We start from the raw sequence: 10903 nt of genomic DNA on the forward strand, positions 1-10903 counted from the left end.
AGCCCCATTGGCCTGGAGACATGGTTTTTCGTGGTTGCAGCGGCAGCTGTGCCCCCGTCTTTTAACTCAGCATCAAAAGCCTCTCTCCCACCAGTGCTGTAGGTTTGTTAGAGCTGCTGTTTTGTAACAGCTGCTCAGGTAGCCCCAGACTCCTGGAGTTTTCCACCCTGTGCTGTTAAAAACCTGCCCTGCCTGTCGCCCATTTCTGTGCCACCAGCCCACCCCCTGCCTCCACTCTCCTCCCTGCCACCTTCTGTCCCTGCCACAGGAATATGGGGACACCGTGTATACCATTGAAGTTCCCTTTCACGGCAAGACGTTCATCCTGAAGGTGAGTGAGAGGAGCGGGTGTCCTGGAGCCCCAGACAGCACAGGAGGCTCTAGGAAGGGGCTGAGGGGTCCTCTGGTGGGTGCCCACCAAGAGGGAAGGATTGGTCTGCCCGAGCCCATCTGGCACCACCCAGCCCTCTGCCGCCCTGTCCCAGACCTTCTTGCCCTGCCCTGCGGAGCTCGTGTACCAGGAGGTGATCCTGCAGCCCGAGAGGATGGTGCTGTGGAACAAGACAGTGACCGCCTGCCAGGTGAGCCCAGCCTGGCTGCCTCTTAAGGCACAGATTGGGGCACAGCCACGCCCCAGTGGGATCACTGAAGCACTCTGCGCTTCAGCTGCCCCATGTGTACAGTGGGTGTAATGGTAACAGTGCCTGCTCGAGAGGGTTGGGAGGAGGGCAGGAGGAGTGCTCATCAGGTGCTGCCCAGGGCCTGCGGATGGCGATAGCTCTTAGTAAAGGGCCCGGGCAGAGGAGGCTGGCCTGGGGAGTTCCCATCCCTGGGGTTTTCCTGGGGCCACCTGTTCCAAAAGTCTCCGTTGATGGCCCTCAGATCCTGCAGCGAGTGGAAGACAACACCCTCATCTCCTATGACGTGTCTGCAGGGGCTGCGGGTGGCGTGGTCTCCCCAAGGTGAGTCCCTGCCGGGCCCCCTCCTCTCAGCCAGGCCTTCTGCACTTTGGCCTTGGGTCATTGTCCCCTGAACTAACTCTCCCTCCCGCAGGGACTTTGTGAATGTCCGGCGCATTGAGCGGCGCAGGGACCGATACTTGTCATCAGGGATCGCCACCGCACACAGTGCCAAGCCCCCGACGCACAAATATGTCCGGTGAGCCTCACTTTGCCTGGGGTCACCCCTGCCAGCCCCTCCCCTGGGAGCATTGAGCAGCGCAGGGTACAGCATGTACAGCTGGGCACTTCCCCTGCTGAGGCTGCGTTCCTGTTTCCTGTCCCGCTGGGCTCTGCTCCTCCCGGCCACTAATCCTGCTAATCTTGCTGCTCTGTCTGTGGAGGTGGGGGGTGGTGGACAGCTGGAACCAAGCCACCTGGAGGGGTGGAGGGGACATGCAGCGGTGGCTGGCCATGGATGGGGACCCGTGCAGGGAAGGGGCCTGAGAGTCATGTGCTCACCCTGGGCTGATTGACCTGAGCAGGACGCTCTATGCTCTGGGTTTCATCTTCCTGCCTAAGGAGACTTGGGTCCCCTTTCGTCCCCCTCACCCTGTCCTCACTCCCTCACCTTTCTTTGGAGTGGCTCAGGAGTCCCCCAAAGATAAAGGGATTATGGTCTTCCCGCATCTGTGCCTGGGCTTCTGAAGTCTTCCCTTTTGTCTAGTCTTAGGCTGTGGTGCTGTGGGTGGCCCCCTCCCATAGACCCCACTCTTCCCCATCTCCTCCTGGGTTCCAGCAGGAGCACTGTTCTTTGGATAGGGTGCCAGGCTCTGCTTTGGGCACTGGACAGACTTGCTGGGTGCAGGGCAAGCTTACTTCCTCTCTGGATACCAACTTCCTTATCTGCGGAGTGGGCTCAGGCATGCTTAGTGGAGCTGAGGGAGAATGAAATGGTGATGGGATGTGAACTGTGCCTCCCAGGCTTAGTCTCCTCCTGAGCAGGTGTCCCCTCCTGAAAGGGAAGGGGTAAGAAGTGCCAGCCCAGCCTACTCTGCCATAGCAGGGCTGACCTGGAATCTGTAGACAGAGTGGATGAGGGCTGGGAAGGTGGTGAGCTCCCTGCCCCTGGGGGTGTGCAAGCACTAACAGGCTGTTGGAGGATTCAAGCATCACAGAGTGAGTGGGGGTGGAGGGCCGATTCTCAGCCCCTGGGACACCTGTGCTAAGCCTTGTTCAGACAGGGTAGCTCTGCCTTTCTGCTTCCAGCCCAGTCCCAGCTGGGCCAAGAATGGAGGGTGAGTGGTGGGGGCTGCTGGGGGGTGTCAGGGCCTCACTCTGTTCCAAAAGTCCCCCCAATGACGCCTCTTTCCATAGGGGAGAGAATGGCCCCGGGGGCTTCGTCGTGCTCAAGTCGGCCAGTAACCCCTGTGTCTGCACCTTTGTCTGGATTCTTAATACAGATCTCAAGGTGGGGTGCTGGGGGGCTGCCAGGTGGGTTCCGTGGAGTAGAGGGGACCCTGCTGCTGCCTTGGTTGCTGCGTGACCTTGGGAGCTCTCTGCCACGCCTGGGCCTCCCCTGTGTCAGCTCCTTTCTTACTTGAAAACTCGGGTCAGGGTCCAGATGGTCTCTTAGCCCTGGATTGCTGTAGGGCATGTGCCCCCACTTCTTACCTCTGAGTCCTGAGGCCCTGAGGAGGGGTGGCTGGCGGCCAGCTCAGCCCCACCCTGGTCTGTTTGTGTGGCTGGTGCCAAGAGCCAGGCCCAGCATGTTCTTCCCGCCAGGGGTGAGTGGGAGAGGGCGGCCCAGGCTGGATTCCAGAGCTGCACCTGCATTCTGACCCAGAGCCCCCCTGCTGGTGCCAGCTGCAAGGGGAGACCCTGCTGAGGGCAGGCCGTCAAGTGACTTCTGCCTGCCTTCCCCCAGGGCCGCCTGCCCCGGTACCTCATCCACCAGAGCCTCGCGGCCACCATGTTTGAATTTGCCTTTCACCTGCGACAGCGCATCAGCGAACTGGGGGCTAGGGCGTGACTGTGCCCCACCCACCCTGCGGGCCAGGGTCCTGTTGCCACCACTTCCAGAGCCAGAAAGGGGGCCAGTTGGGCGTCCACTGCCCACATAGGACCCGGCCCCAGGCTGTCACCCTCCACTGAGCCATGCAGTGCCTGGAGTCGACTGTCTGAGCAGGCTGTGGGGTGGAGCACTGAACTCTGGGGCTCCCCTGGCTGGAGAAAGTGGGGTCTGGCCTGCTGATGTTTACATGGTGCCCTGCCTCCTGGAGGAGCAGATTGCTGTCCCCTGCCTTGCCAGGGCAGGGTCTGGGCTGGGCGCCTGACTTGGCTGGGGAGGGCCAGCACGGGGGCAGGGCAGGGCAGGCTAGGCTGTCACCCGTGTGAAGATGAAGGGGTTCTTCATCTGCCTGCGCTCTCGTGGGTTTTTTTAGGATTATTGAAAGAGTCTGGGACCCTTGTTGGGGAGTGGGTGGCAGGTGGGAGTGGGCTGCTGGCCATGAATCTCTGCCTCTCCCAGGCTGTCCCCCTCCTCCCAGGGCCTCCTGGGGGACCTTTGTAATTTAAGCCAATTAAAAATATGGACTCAAAAAAAAAAAAAAAATTCCAGCCCCTCCCGCTGCCTTGCCTCTTGAGGGAAGAGGAAGGCAGGCAGCAGCTTGGATGAAGAGGGAGACCCCTCACACAGCCTCTCCTGGGCTCACAGGAGGGCGGAGCCTGGGGAGCCAGTTCCTGGAACATGCCCCCCCTTTCCTGACCTGTTCAACTGAGCAGATGACTGGTCAGAAAAAGTGCCCCGCCCCCTGCCAGGCCTCAGCTAGGCAAGTTAAAGTCTCTAGTCCAGGAATGGAGGTGGGGGTATGGGCACCTGGCAGTGCTCACAGCAAGCCTTGACTGTGTGGCCTGAAGGTGGGGCCTGAGCTTCAGGGTCACTGAGGCATCTCTGGGATCCCAGCCACCTGGAGCCCCGGACCTCCCAGACTCCACTTACCCATTGCCTCTCCCCCCACCGCACTCACACCAGGGGCAGCCTGGAGCCGGGATTGCAGGGCGGGGCCAGGCCACTGCCCTCCTCCTCCCTCCTGGCTGGCTTGCCCCCTTGCCTGCCTGCACGCAGGCTTCCAGCAGAGCCAGCTTCTTCAAAGCCAGGTGGATCCTGTCTTGGTCCTGCCTAGGTGTGTGACCCTGGGCGAATCTACCTCTCTCAGCTTCTGCTTCCTACTTTATGAAAATGTGACTGATGTCACAGGGTTGTTACGAGATTAAAAGATACGAAGAACCGGGCACAGTGCTCAGTAATCAGTAGTCTGCAATTCTGCACCCAGGTGGGTGCCCATGGGCCTTACCTGCTCCTGGGTACTCTGCTGTCCCCACGGGGTCCTGAGCTCAGCCCCTGTCACTGCCTCTCCTGCTGCCCTTTGCTTTGTCCACTCGGCAATGTTCTCACTCATCCCCCCACGCCTACCACCTGTGTGCCAGCTTCTTGGACCATGAGTTGCCACTCCTGGGGTGCTGGACTGTCCCCACAGCCATCTGTCTCCCCTGCTCCCCATGAAGGAGAGCCAGTCCCCTCCCAGGTAGCACATCAGAGCTGGCAGGCTCCAGAGGTCTTCTGGTCCTCTTGTAGTGGCCAGAAAGTGGGGAAAGGGGCCCAGAGAGGGGCAGGAACTGACACATGGTCACACAGGCTATTTATGGCTGATCTGGAGCTGGAGCCAGGCCTTCTGTCATCCATCAGAGCCCCTGGATTTCCATTTCACCCAACACAGGGTGTTGGGGTAGAACTGGAGGCCCCCTCCACCCCTACTGTCCTGTCTCCTAAGACCACTTATCTGACCACCAGCTGTGGGGAAGGAAAACACTTGACCAAAGCTTATGCCCCAGGTTCCCAGGTATGGAATTGACTTCCTCTGCCCCTGCTGGTGTGGTGAGGGTGACTGGGGACGAGGCACTAGGCCTTCGGTGCAGGCGCCTGAGGACGTGGTTGCACTGTCCCTTCTGGGGATGTGCCCTTGAGCCCAGGCAGAGGAGAGCACAGCCAGGGCAGGACCTGGCAGCCCTGGTACAGAGCCCAGAGGGGGCATCAGTTCCTGCTGGTCCTGTTCTGTTTACAGACAAGCTGCTGTCCTCCCTGCAAAGGGGAGTGGGTGGGGCAGAGGGCAAGTGCCAGGGGGGCACGAGGCTGGGCATGTGGCTGGCCTGAGACGGTGTCTGAGTAATGTCAGGCACCTGGAGGCATAGGGCCCTGAACCCCAGACCTCTGACCAGGGAGCAGCCAGCGTCCAGGTACCCTAACCCCTGCCCTGGGTCCGGCGTCCCCCCATTAGTGAGTCTTGGCTCTGCTTATAGCATCTGACACCAGAGGGGCCGAAAATAGCCCCTGGAGAAGGGGGAGGAGGGGGCTATTTAAAGGGCCTGGGAGGGGAGAGGGAGTGAGGAGTGATCATGGCTACCTCAGAGCTGAGCTGCGAGGTGTCCGAGGAGAACTGTGAGCGCCGGGAGGCCTTCTGGGCAGAATGGAAGGATCTGACACTGTCCACACGGCCTGAGGAGGGGTGAGTGTGGGTCTGCCAGAGTCCTGCCTCTGCTCCTCCAAAGCACCCTCACTGAGCCCTGAGGCCAGAGCATGAAGCCCTGGAGAAATTTCTGGGGGTGGGGGAAGGAAGAATGCCCCATGGGAAGAGCAAAGGGGAACCACCCCTCCCGCTCCCAGGTCCCAGCAGCCCTGGGGAGCCCCCCACCCAGCCTGTTCCCGGAGAGCAACAGCTCCCAAGAACTCACTGCCCCTCCCCTCTCCCTAGCTGCTCCCTGCATGAGGAGGACACCCAGAGACATGAGACCTACCACCAGCAGGGGCAGTGCCAGGCGCTGGTGCAGCGCTCGCCCTGGCTGGTGATGCGGATGGGCATCCTCGGCCGTGGGCTGCAGGAGTACCAGCTGCCCTACCAGCGGGTACTGCCACTGCCCATCTTCACCCCTGCCAAGATGGGCGCCACCAAGGAGGAGCGCGAGGACACCCCCATCCAGCTGCAGGAGCTGCTGGCGCTGGAGACAGCCCTGGGTGGCCAGTGTGTGGACCGCCAGGAGGTGGCTGAGATCACCAAGCAGCTGCCCCCTGTGGTGCCTGTCAGCAAGCCCGGTGCCCTTCGTCGCTCCCTGTCCCGCTCCATGTCCCAGGAAGCACAGAGAGGCTGAGAGGGACTGTGACTTGGGCTCCGCTGTGCCCGCCCTGGGCTGGGCCCTTCCTGGCTAGGACTGTGGAGGGGAGCTGCTGGCCATGGCTGCTTTGTAGTTTGCCCAGAGTTGGGGGTTAGGGGAGGAGGGAGCCAGAGGCCAGGATGCCTGAGCCCCCTGAGTTCCCAAAGGGAGGGTGGCAGAGACGGTGGGCACTAAGGGTGGAGAGTTGGGGGCCAGCACAGCTGAGGACCCTCAGCCCCAGGAGAAGGGACAAAAGATACTGGTGAGGGCAAGAGGTGCCTGGGAGGAGTGGCCCTGATCCAGGAAAATGTGAGGGGAATCTGGAATGCTCTAGGCAGAAGAAGCTGGGAGAGAGGGGGAGGTGAAGAGGGCAGAGGCAAGGATGGTGGGGCCCCCAGCACCTTCTGTTAGTGCCGCAATAAATGCTCAATCATGTGCCAGAGTTGCGTCTCTTTCCTTGTGGTTGTCGGGGCTGGCCCATGGGTGTCCCCCCAGTGCCCACTTCTGGGACCAGGCTCTGCATCTGAGCTAAATATGGCAGAGCTAATGAGTACGCCCCATACTTGGGGTGGGGAGGCCAGGACAGAACTATAAACAGAGTGCTGTCTCCAGTCTCCTTCCCGTACCCTGACCCATGTCCAGTCCTGGCTTCTGTGTTCAGCCCCCTGGCACTGGGTGGTACCCAGCAAGCCAGCTGGCATCCAGAGTTTGTTTCAACGATGTCTCGTGGAGAATATAGAGGGGCTGGTGCCAGGACTGTCCTTGGCTTTGCCTCAGGGTGTGAAGAGGGTCAGTGACCTCAAAGCTAACCTGCCTCTCAGTTCTGAATCCAAGCAGAATCAATCCTCGGCTGTGTCTCGACCCACCCTCCCTGCCCTGGAAGCCAGGGAAGGTTGGAGGTGCTAGGGGTCAGGTTCCTCTCTGTGACCCCTGCAGCTGTTGTGGTGACTCATGTCCCAACCTGGCTGCCTCTCCCAAGGAGACTTTCCCCTGGGGACAAGCGGGAGGGGAGGACATGGACGAGGCCCGCATCAAGCGGGTCCAGGAACCCACGGTGGCAGGAGCTGGGCTGGTGGCCTACCCAGGGCAGAAGGGTCCCGGACTCATCCATAGGGGAAGGAAGGGGTCTTCAGGGAGACCACGGAGATGCCACAGGCAGAATTGGCTTCCCATCCGGGAGATAGGTGGGGACTCCCTGGCATTTTGACAGCCAGGACCTGGGGCGCTGAGCAGAACCTGCAGGCCTGACCTGGCCGCTTCTTTGGAGCAAAGCTGGAGTGTGGGCTGCGAGAGGAGAGGGGTCAGAGCCCCTGCATCCGCAGGACCCCAAATCGGCTGGGCCCCAAGGCCCGGACTGCGCCCCCTGGTGGCCCTAGCGGTCCTCGGCGAATGCGTCCTGCCTCTCCTCCGCTCAAGCCCTCTGCCCTCACCTGGGTCCGGTGCTCCCGACGTGGTGGGAACAACCCGAACTCGAACTTTCCGTCCTCGGCAGCCCCCCAGATAAGCGGCTGGGAACCCGCGGGGCCCGCAGGGGAGGCCCGGCTGTTCCGCCCGCTAAGTGCATTAGCACAGCTCACCTCCCTTATCGCGCCTGCCATCGGACGGGCGGTGCCGCGCCCTGCTCTGGGGCCCCCGGAACGGACTGTCCTTTCTGGGGCGGGGTGGCGCGGGGGAGAGCTGGAGGGCCCGGTGGCATAGGAAAGGACAAGAGAGGCCTGGAGGAGGGGCGGGGAAGGGGAGTTGGGTGGCAGTTCTAAGGGAAGGGTGGGTGCTGGGACGGGTGTGCGGGAGGGAGGGAAGCCTGGTGGGGTCTGGGGCCTCGTCGAGGAGGGCGCTGCGAGGGGGAAACTGGGGAAAGGGCCTAATTCCCCAGTCTCCCCCTCGAATCAGGAAAGAGAAGGGGCAGGCTGCGGGTCAAAAGAGGTGAATGACTGCGGGGGGGCTGGAGAATAGGGACGGGAGGGGTGGGCCGGCTGGGGTGAGGGGGTCTAAAGCTTGTGGGGGTGAGGAACTGAGGGTGGAGGGGGGCGCAGAGGCGGTACTCGGAGGGGGGCAGGCGAGGCGGAGGGTGAGGGCTGCGGGAGCAAGTGCGGAGAGGGGTGTGCGGGGGCCGATTGCCGCTGCAGCCGCCGCCGCCCCCCTCACCTCCGGTGCGTCTGCAGCCCGGACACTAAGGGAGATGGATGGATGGGGTGGGGAGGATGCGGCGCACGTGGCCCCGGGCGGCTCTGCGCTCAGCTGCCGCCCCCACAGCAGACTGGTCGGGGAGGGGGTCGGGCGGTAGAAAAAGGGGCCGCGAGGCGAGCGGGGCACCGGGCGGACAGCGGCAGCAGCATGAGCGGCGCAGACCGGATCCCCGCTGCGGGCGCAGCCCCTGACTCGGCCTCGGGTCGGGCGGCGGTGGCCTCGGCCTACCAGCGCTTCGAGCCGCGCGCCTACCTCCGCAACAACTACGCGCCCCCTCGCGGGGACCTGTGCAACCCGAACGGCGTCGGGCCGTGGAAGCTGCGCTGCTTGGCACAGACCTTCGCCACCGGTGAGCGGGGGAAACGGAGACACGAGGGACAAGAGGTCGTCGGGGAGTGAAAGCAGGCGCGGGGAGATAGAAAGAAGGAATAGGAGACAGACCAGGCGCCTGACAGATGGGGACCAAGAAAGAGATAGCTGAGAGGTGCAAACAGAAGAGAAAAGGGAGCAGCATCCCTTAGGAGAGGGGCAGAGGTGAGAGAGGTGGAGAGAGGGAGCGGAGAGTGCTCAGAATTGAGAGCTAAGGTAGGGGATGCAGGACAGACTGAAGTGGAGATGCAGAGGAGGAAATAGAGGCAGATGTGGGACGGGGCGAGAAACCGCCAGAATTTCCTCCCTGAGCCTGGCTGGTAAGTATAGTTTTCTTTTTATTTATTTATTTATTTATTTATTTATTTATTTATTTATTTATTTCGAGACGGAGTTTCGCTCTTATTGCCCAGGCTGGAGGGCAATGGCGCCATCTCGGCTCACTGCAACCTCCACCTCGCGGGTTCAAGCGATTCTCTTGCCTCAGCCTCCGGGGTAGCTGGGATTACAGGCATGCATCCCTATGCCTGGCTAATTTATTTGTACTTTTAGTAGAGACGGGGTTTCTCCATGTTGGTCAGGCCGATCTCGAACCCCCAATCTCAGGTGATCCACCCGCCTCGGCCTCCAAAAGTGCTGGGATTACAGGCGTGAGCCACTGTGCCCAGCCTATCTTTATTTTTATTTTTGAGACGGAGTTTTGCTCTTGTCCCCCAGGCTGGAGTGCAGTGGCCGGATCTCAGCTCCCTGCAACTTCTACCTACCGGGTTCAAGCAATTCTCCTGCCTCAGCCTCCCAAGTAGCTAGAATTACAGGCATGCACCACCACACCCAGCTAATTTTGTATTTTTTTAGTAGACAGGGATTCACCATGTTGGTCAGGCTGGTCTCGAACTCCTGACCTCGTGATCCACCTGCCTTGGCCTCCGAATGTGCTGGGATTACAGGTGTGAGCCACTGTGCCTGGCCAGTAGGTATAGTTTTCTAGATGTGAAACCTGAGTCTCAGAGCTGTGAAGTTCCCTTCCCAAGGGAAGTCAGTCCACGTTGGAGCTGGGTTCAGTCTAACTCTGGGGCCAATGCTTTTTCCAGATGGAGACACACTTGCAGAGGAGAAGGAAGAACTAGAGAGAAGCAGGGAAATGCAGGGGAGGGAGGAGTGAGGAGGCAGGGGCTGCCTGGGCCGGCCTGGCACCAGGACCCTTTTCCTCTGCCCTGCCCAGGTGAAGTGTCCGGACGCACCCTCATCGACATTGGTTCAGGCCCCACCGTGTACCAGCTGCTCAGCGCCTGCAGCCACTTTGAAGACATTACCATGACAGATTTCCTGGAGGTCAACCGCCAGGAGCTGGGGCGCTGGCTGCGGGAGGAGCCAGGAGCCTTCAACTGGAGCATGTACAGCCAGTATGCCTGCCTCATCGAGGGCAAGGGGTAAGGACTGGGGAGTGAGGGCTGGGGAGGGGGCTTCCCATAGAGTGGCTGGTGGGGGCAACAGAGGTCTGAGTGTAGAACAGCCTTGAGCCCTGCCTTGTGCCCCCTGCACAGGGAATCCTGGCAGGAGAAGGAGCGCCAGCTGCGAGCCAGGGTGAAGCGGGTCCTGCCCATCGACGTGCACCAGCCCCAGCCCCTGGGTACTGGGAGCCCAGCGCCCCTGCCTGCCGACACCCTGGTCTCTGCCTTCTGCTTGGAGGCTGTGAGCCCAGATCTTGCCAGCTTCCAGCGGGCCCTGGACCACATCACCACGCTGCTGAGGCCTGGAGGGCACCTCCTCCTCATCGGGGCCCTGGAGGAGTCGTGGTACCTGGCTGGGGAGGCCAGGCTGATGGTGGTGCCAGTGTCTGAGGAGGAGGTGAGGGAGGCCCTGGTGCGTAGTGGCTACGAGGTCCGGGACCTCCGCACCTACATCATGCCTGCCCACCTTCAGACAGGTGTAGATGATGTCAAGGGCATCTTCTTCGCCTGGGCTCAGAAGGTTGGACTGTGAGGGGCCAGCGTACCTGGTGCCCTGTGGCCCCTACCCACCTGGATTCCCTGTTCTTTGAAGTGGCACCTAATAAAGAAAGAATACCCTGCCACTGCGATCAGTGCTGTCTGTGGCTCTCTTGGGAAGCAGCAAGGGCCCAGAGATTTGAGTGTCAGGGTAGGGGAGACATTCACCCTAGGCTTTCTTTTTTTCCAGAAGTTTCCTTGAGGCTAGCATTC

At 61.2% G+C, this 10903-nt stretch overlaps 3 protein-coding genes across 21 annotated transcripts in view; all 3 read left to right on the forward strand.

Moving 5' to 3' along the window:
• The window catches only part of STARD3 (StAR related lipid transfer domain containing 3), a 26818-nt gene extending 23266 nt beyond the window's left edge, over positions 1-3552 (forward strand). For 11 of the 19 annotated variants that reach the window (XM_077971481.1, XM_077971475.1, XM_015119534.3 and 8 more), the window contains 6 exons: positions 269-331; positions 486-581; positions 883-962; positions 1054-1158; positions 2316-2409; positions 2866-3552. In XM_077971481.1, the coding sequence (XP_077827607.1) occupies positions 269-331; positions 486-581; positions 883-962; positions 1054-1158; positions 2316-2409; positions 2866-2970 (543 nt within the window). In that variant the 3' untranslated portion in view covers positions 2971-3552. Of the gene's footprint in view, positions 1-217; positions 332-485; positions 582-882; positions 963-1053; positions 1159-2315; positions 2433-2865 lie in introns of all 19 variants that reach the window. The other 8 variants (XM_077971477.1, XM_077971478.1, XM_077971483.1 and 5 more) reach the window with 2 other exon arrangements.
• Positions 3298-10776, forward strand: PNMT (phenylethanolamine N-methyltransferase). Its single transcript, XM_001089850.5, has 4 exons — positions 3298-3301; positions 8444-8682; positions 9925-10132; positions 10247-10776. Exons 2-4 carry the CDS (start codon positions 8481-8483, stop codon positions 10683-10685), a joined length of 849 nt encoding a protein of 282 aa, XP_001089850.3. The 5' UTR covers positions 3298-3301; positions 8444-8480; the 3' UTR covers positions 10686-10776.
• On the forward strand, positions 5373-6581 carry TCAP (titin-cap). The gene is made up of 2 exons (NM_001266832.1): positions 5373-5503; positions 5750-6581. The coding sequence occupies exons 1-2, from the start codon at positions 5394-5396 to the stop codon at positions 6141-6143; spliced, it is 504 nt and encodes a 167-aa protein (NP_001253761.1). The 5' UTR covers positions 5373-5393; the 3' UTR covers positions 6144-6581.
• Positions 10777-10903: the final 127 nt, after the last annotated feature.

Source organism: Macaca mulatta, chromosome 16 (assembly GCF_049350105.2).
Source record: "Macaca mulatta isolate MMU2019108-1 chromosome 16, T2T-MMU8v2.0, whole genome shotgun sequence".
NCBI lineage: Eukaryota > Metazoa > Chordata > Mammalia > Primates > Cercopithecidae > Macaca > Macaca mulatta.

Excerpts from the sequence above, each read along its gene's own strand:
- TCAP (NM_001266832.1), top strand. The coding sequence starts at position 5,394 with ATGGCTACCTCAGAGCTGAGCTGCGAGGTGTCCGAGGAGAACTGTGAG. Across the intron at positions 5,504-5,749 it reads TCCACACGGCCTGAGGAGGG|CTGCTCCCTGCATGAGGAGG; the intron begins GTGAGTGTGGGT and ends CCCTCTCCCTAG.
- PNMT (XM_001089850.5), top strand. The coding sequence starts at position 8,481 with ATGAGCGGCGCAGACCGGATCCCCGCTGCGGGCGCAGCCCCTGACTCG. Across the intron at positions 8,683-9,924 it reads GGCACAGACCTTCGCCACCG|GTGAAGTGTCCGGACGCACC; the intron begins GTGAGCGGGGGA and ends TGCCCTGCCCAG. Across the intron at positions 10,133-10,246 it reads TGCCTCATCGAGGGCAAGGG|GGAATCCTGGCAGGAGAAGG; the intron begins GTAAGGACTGGG and ends CCCCCTGCACAG.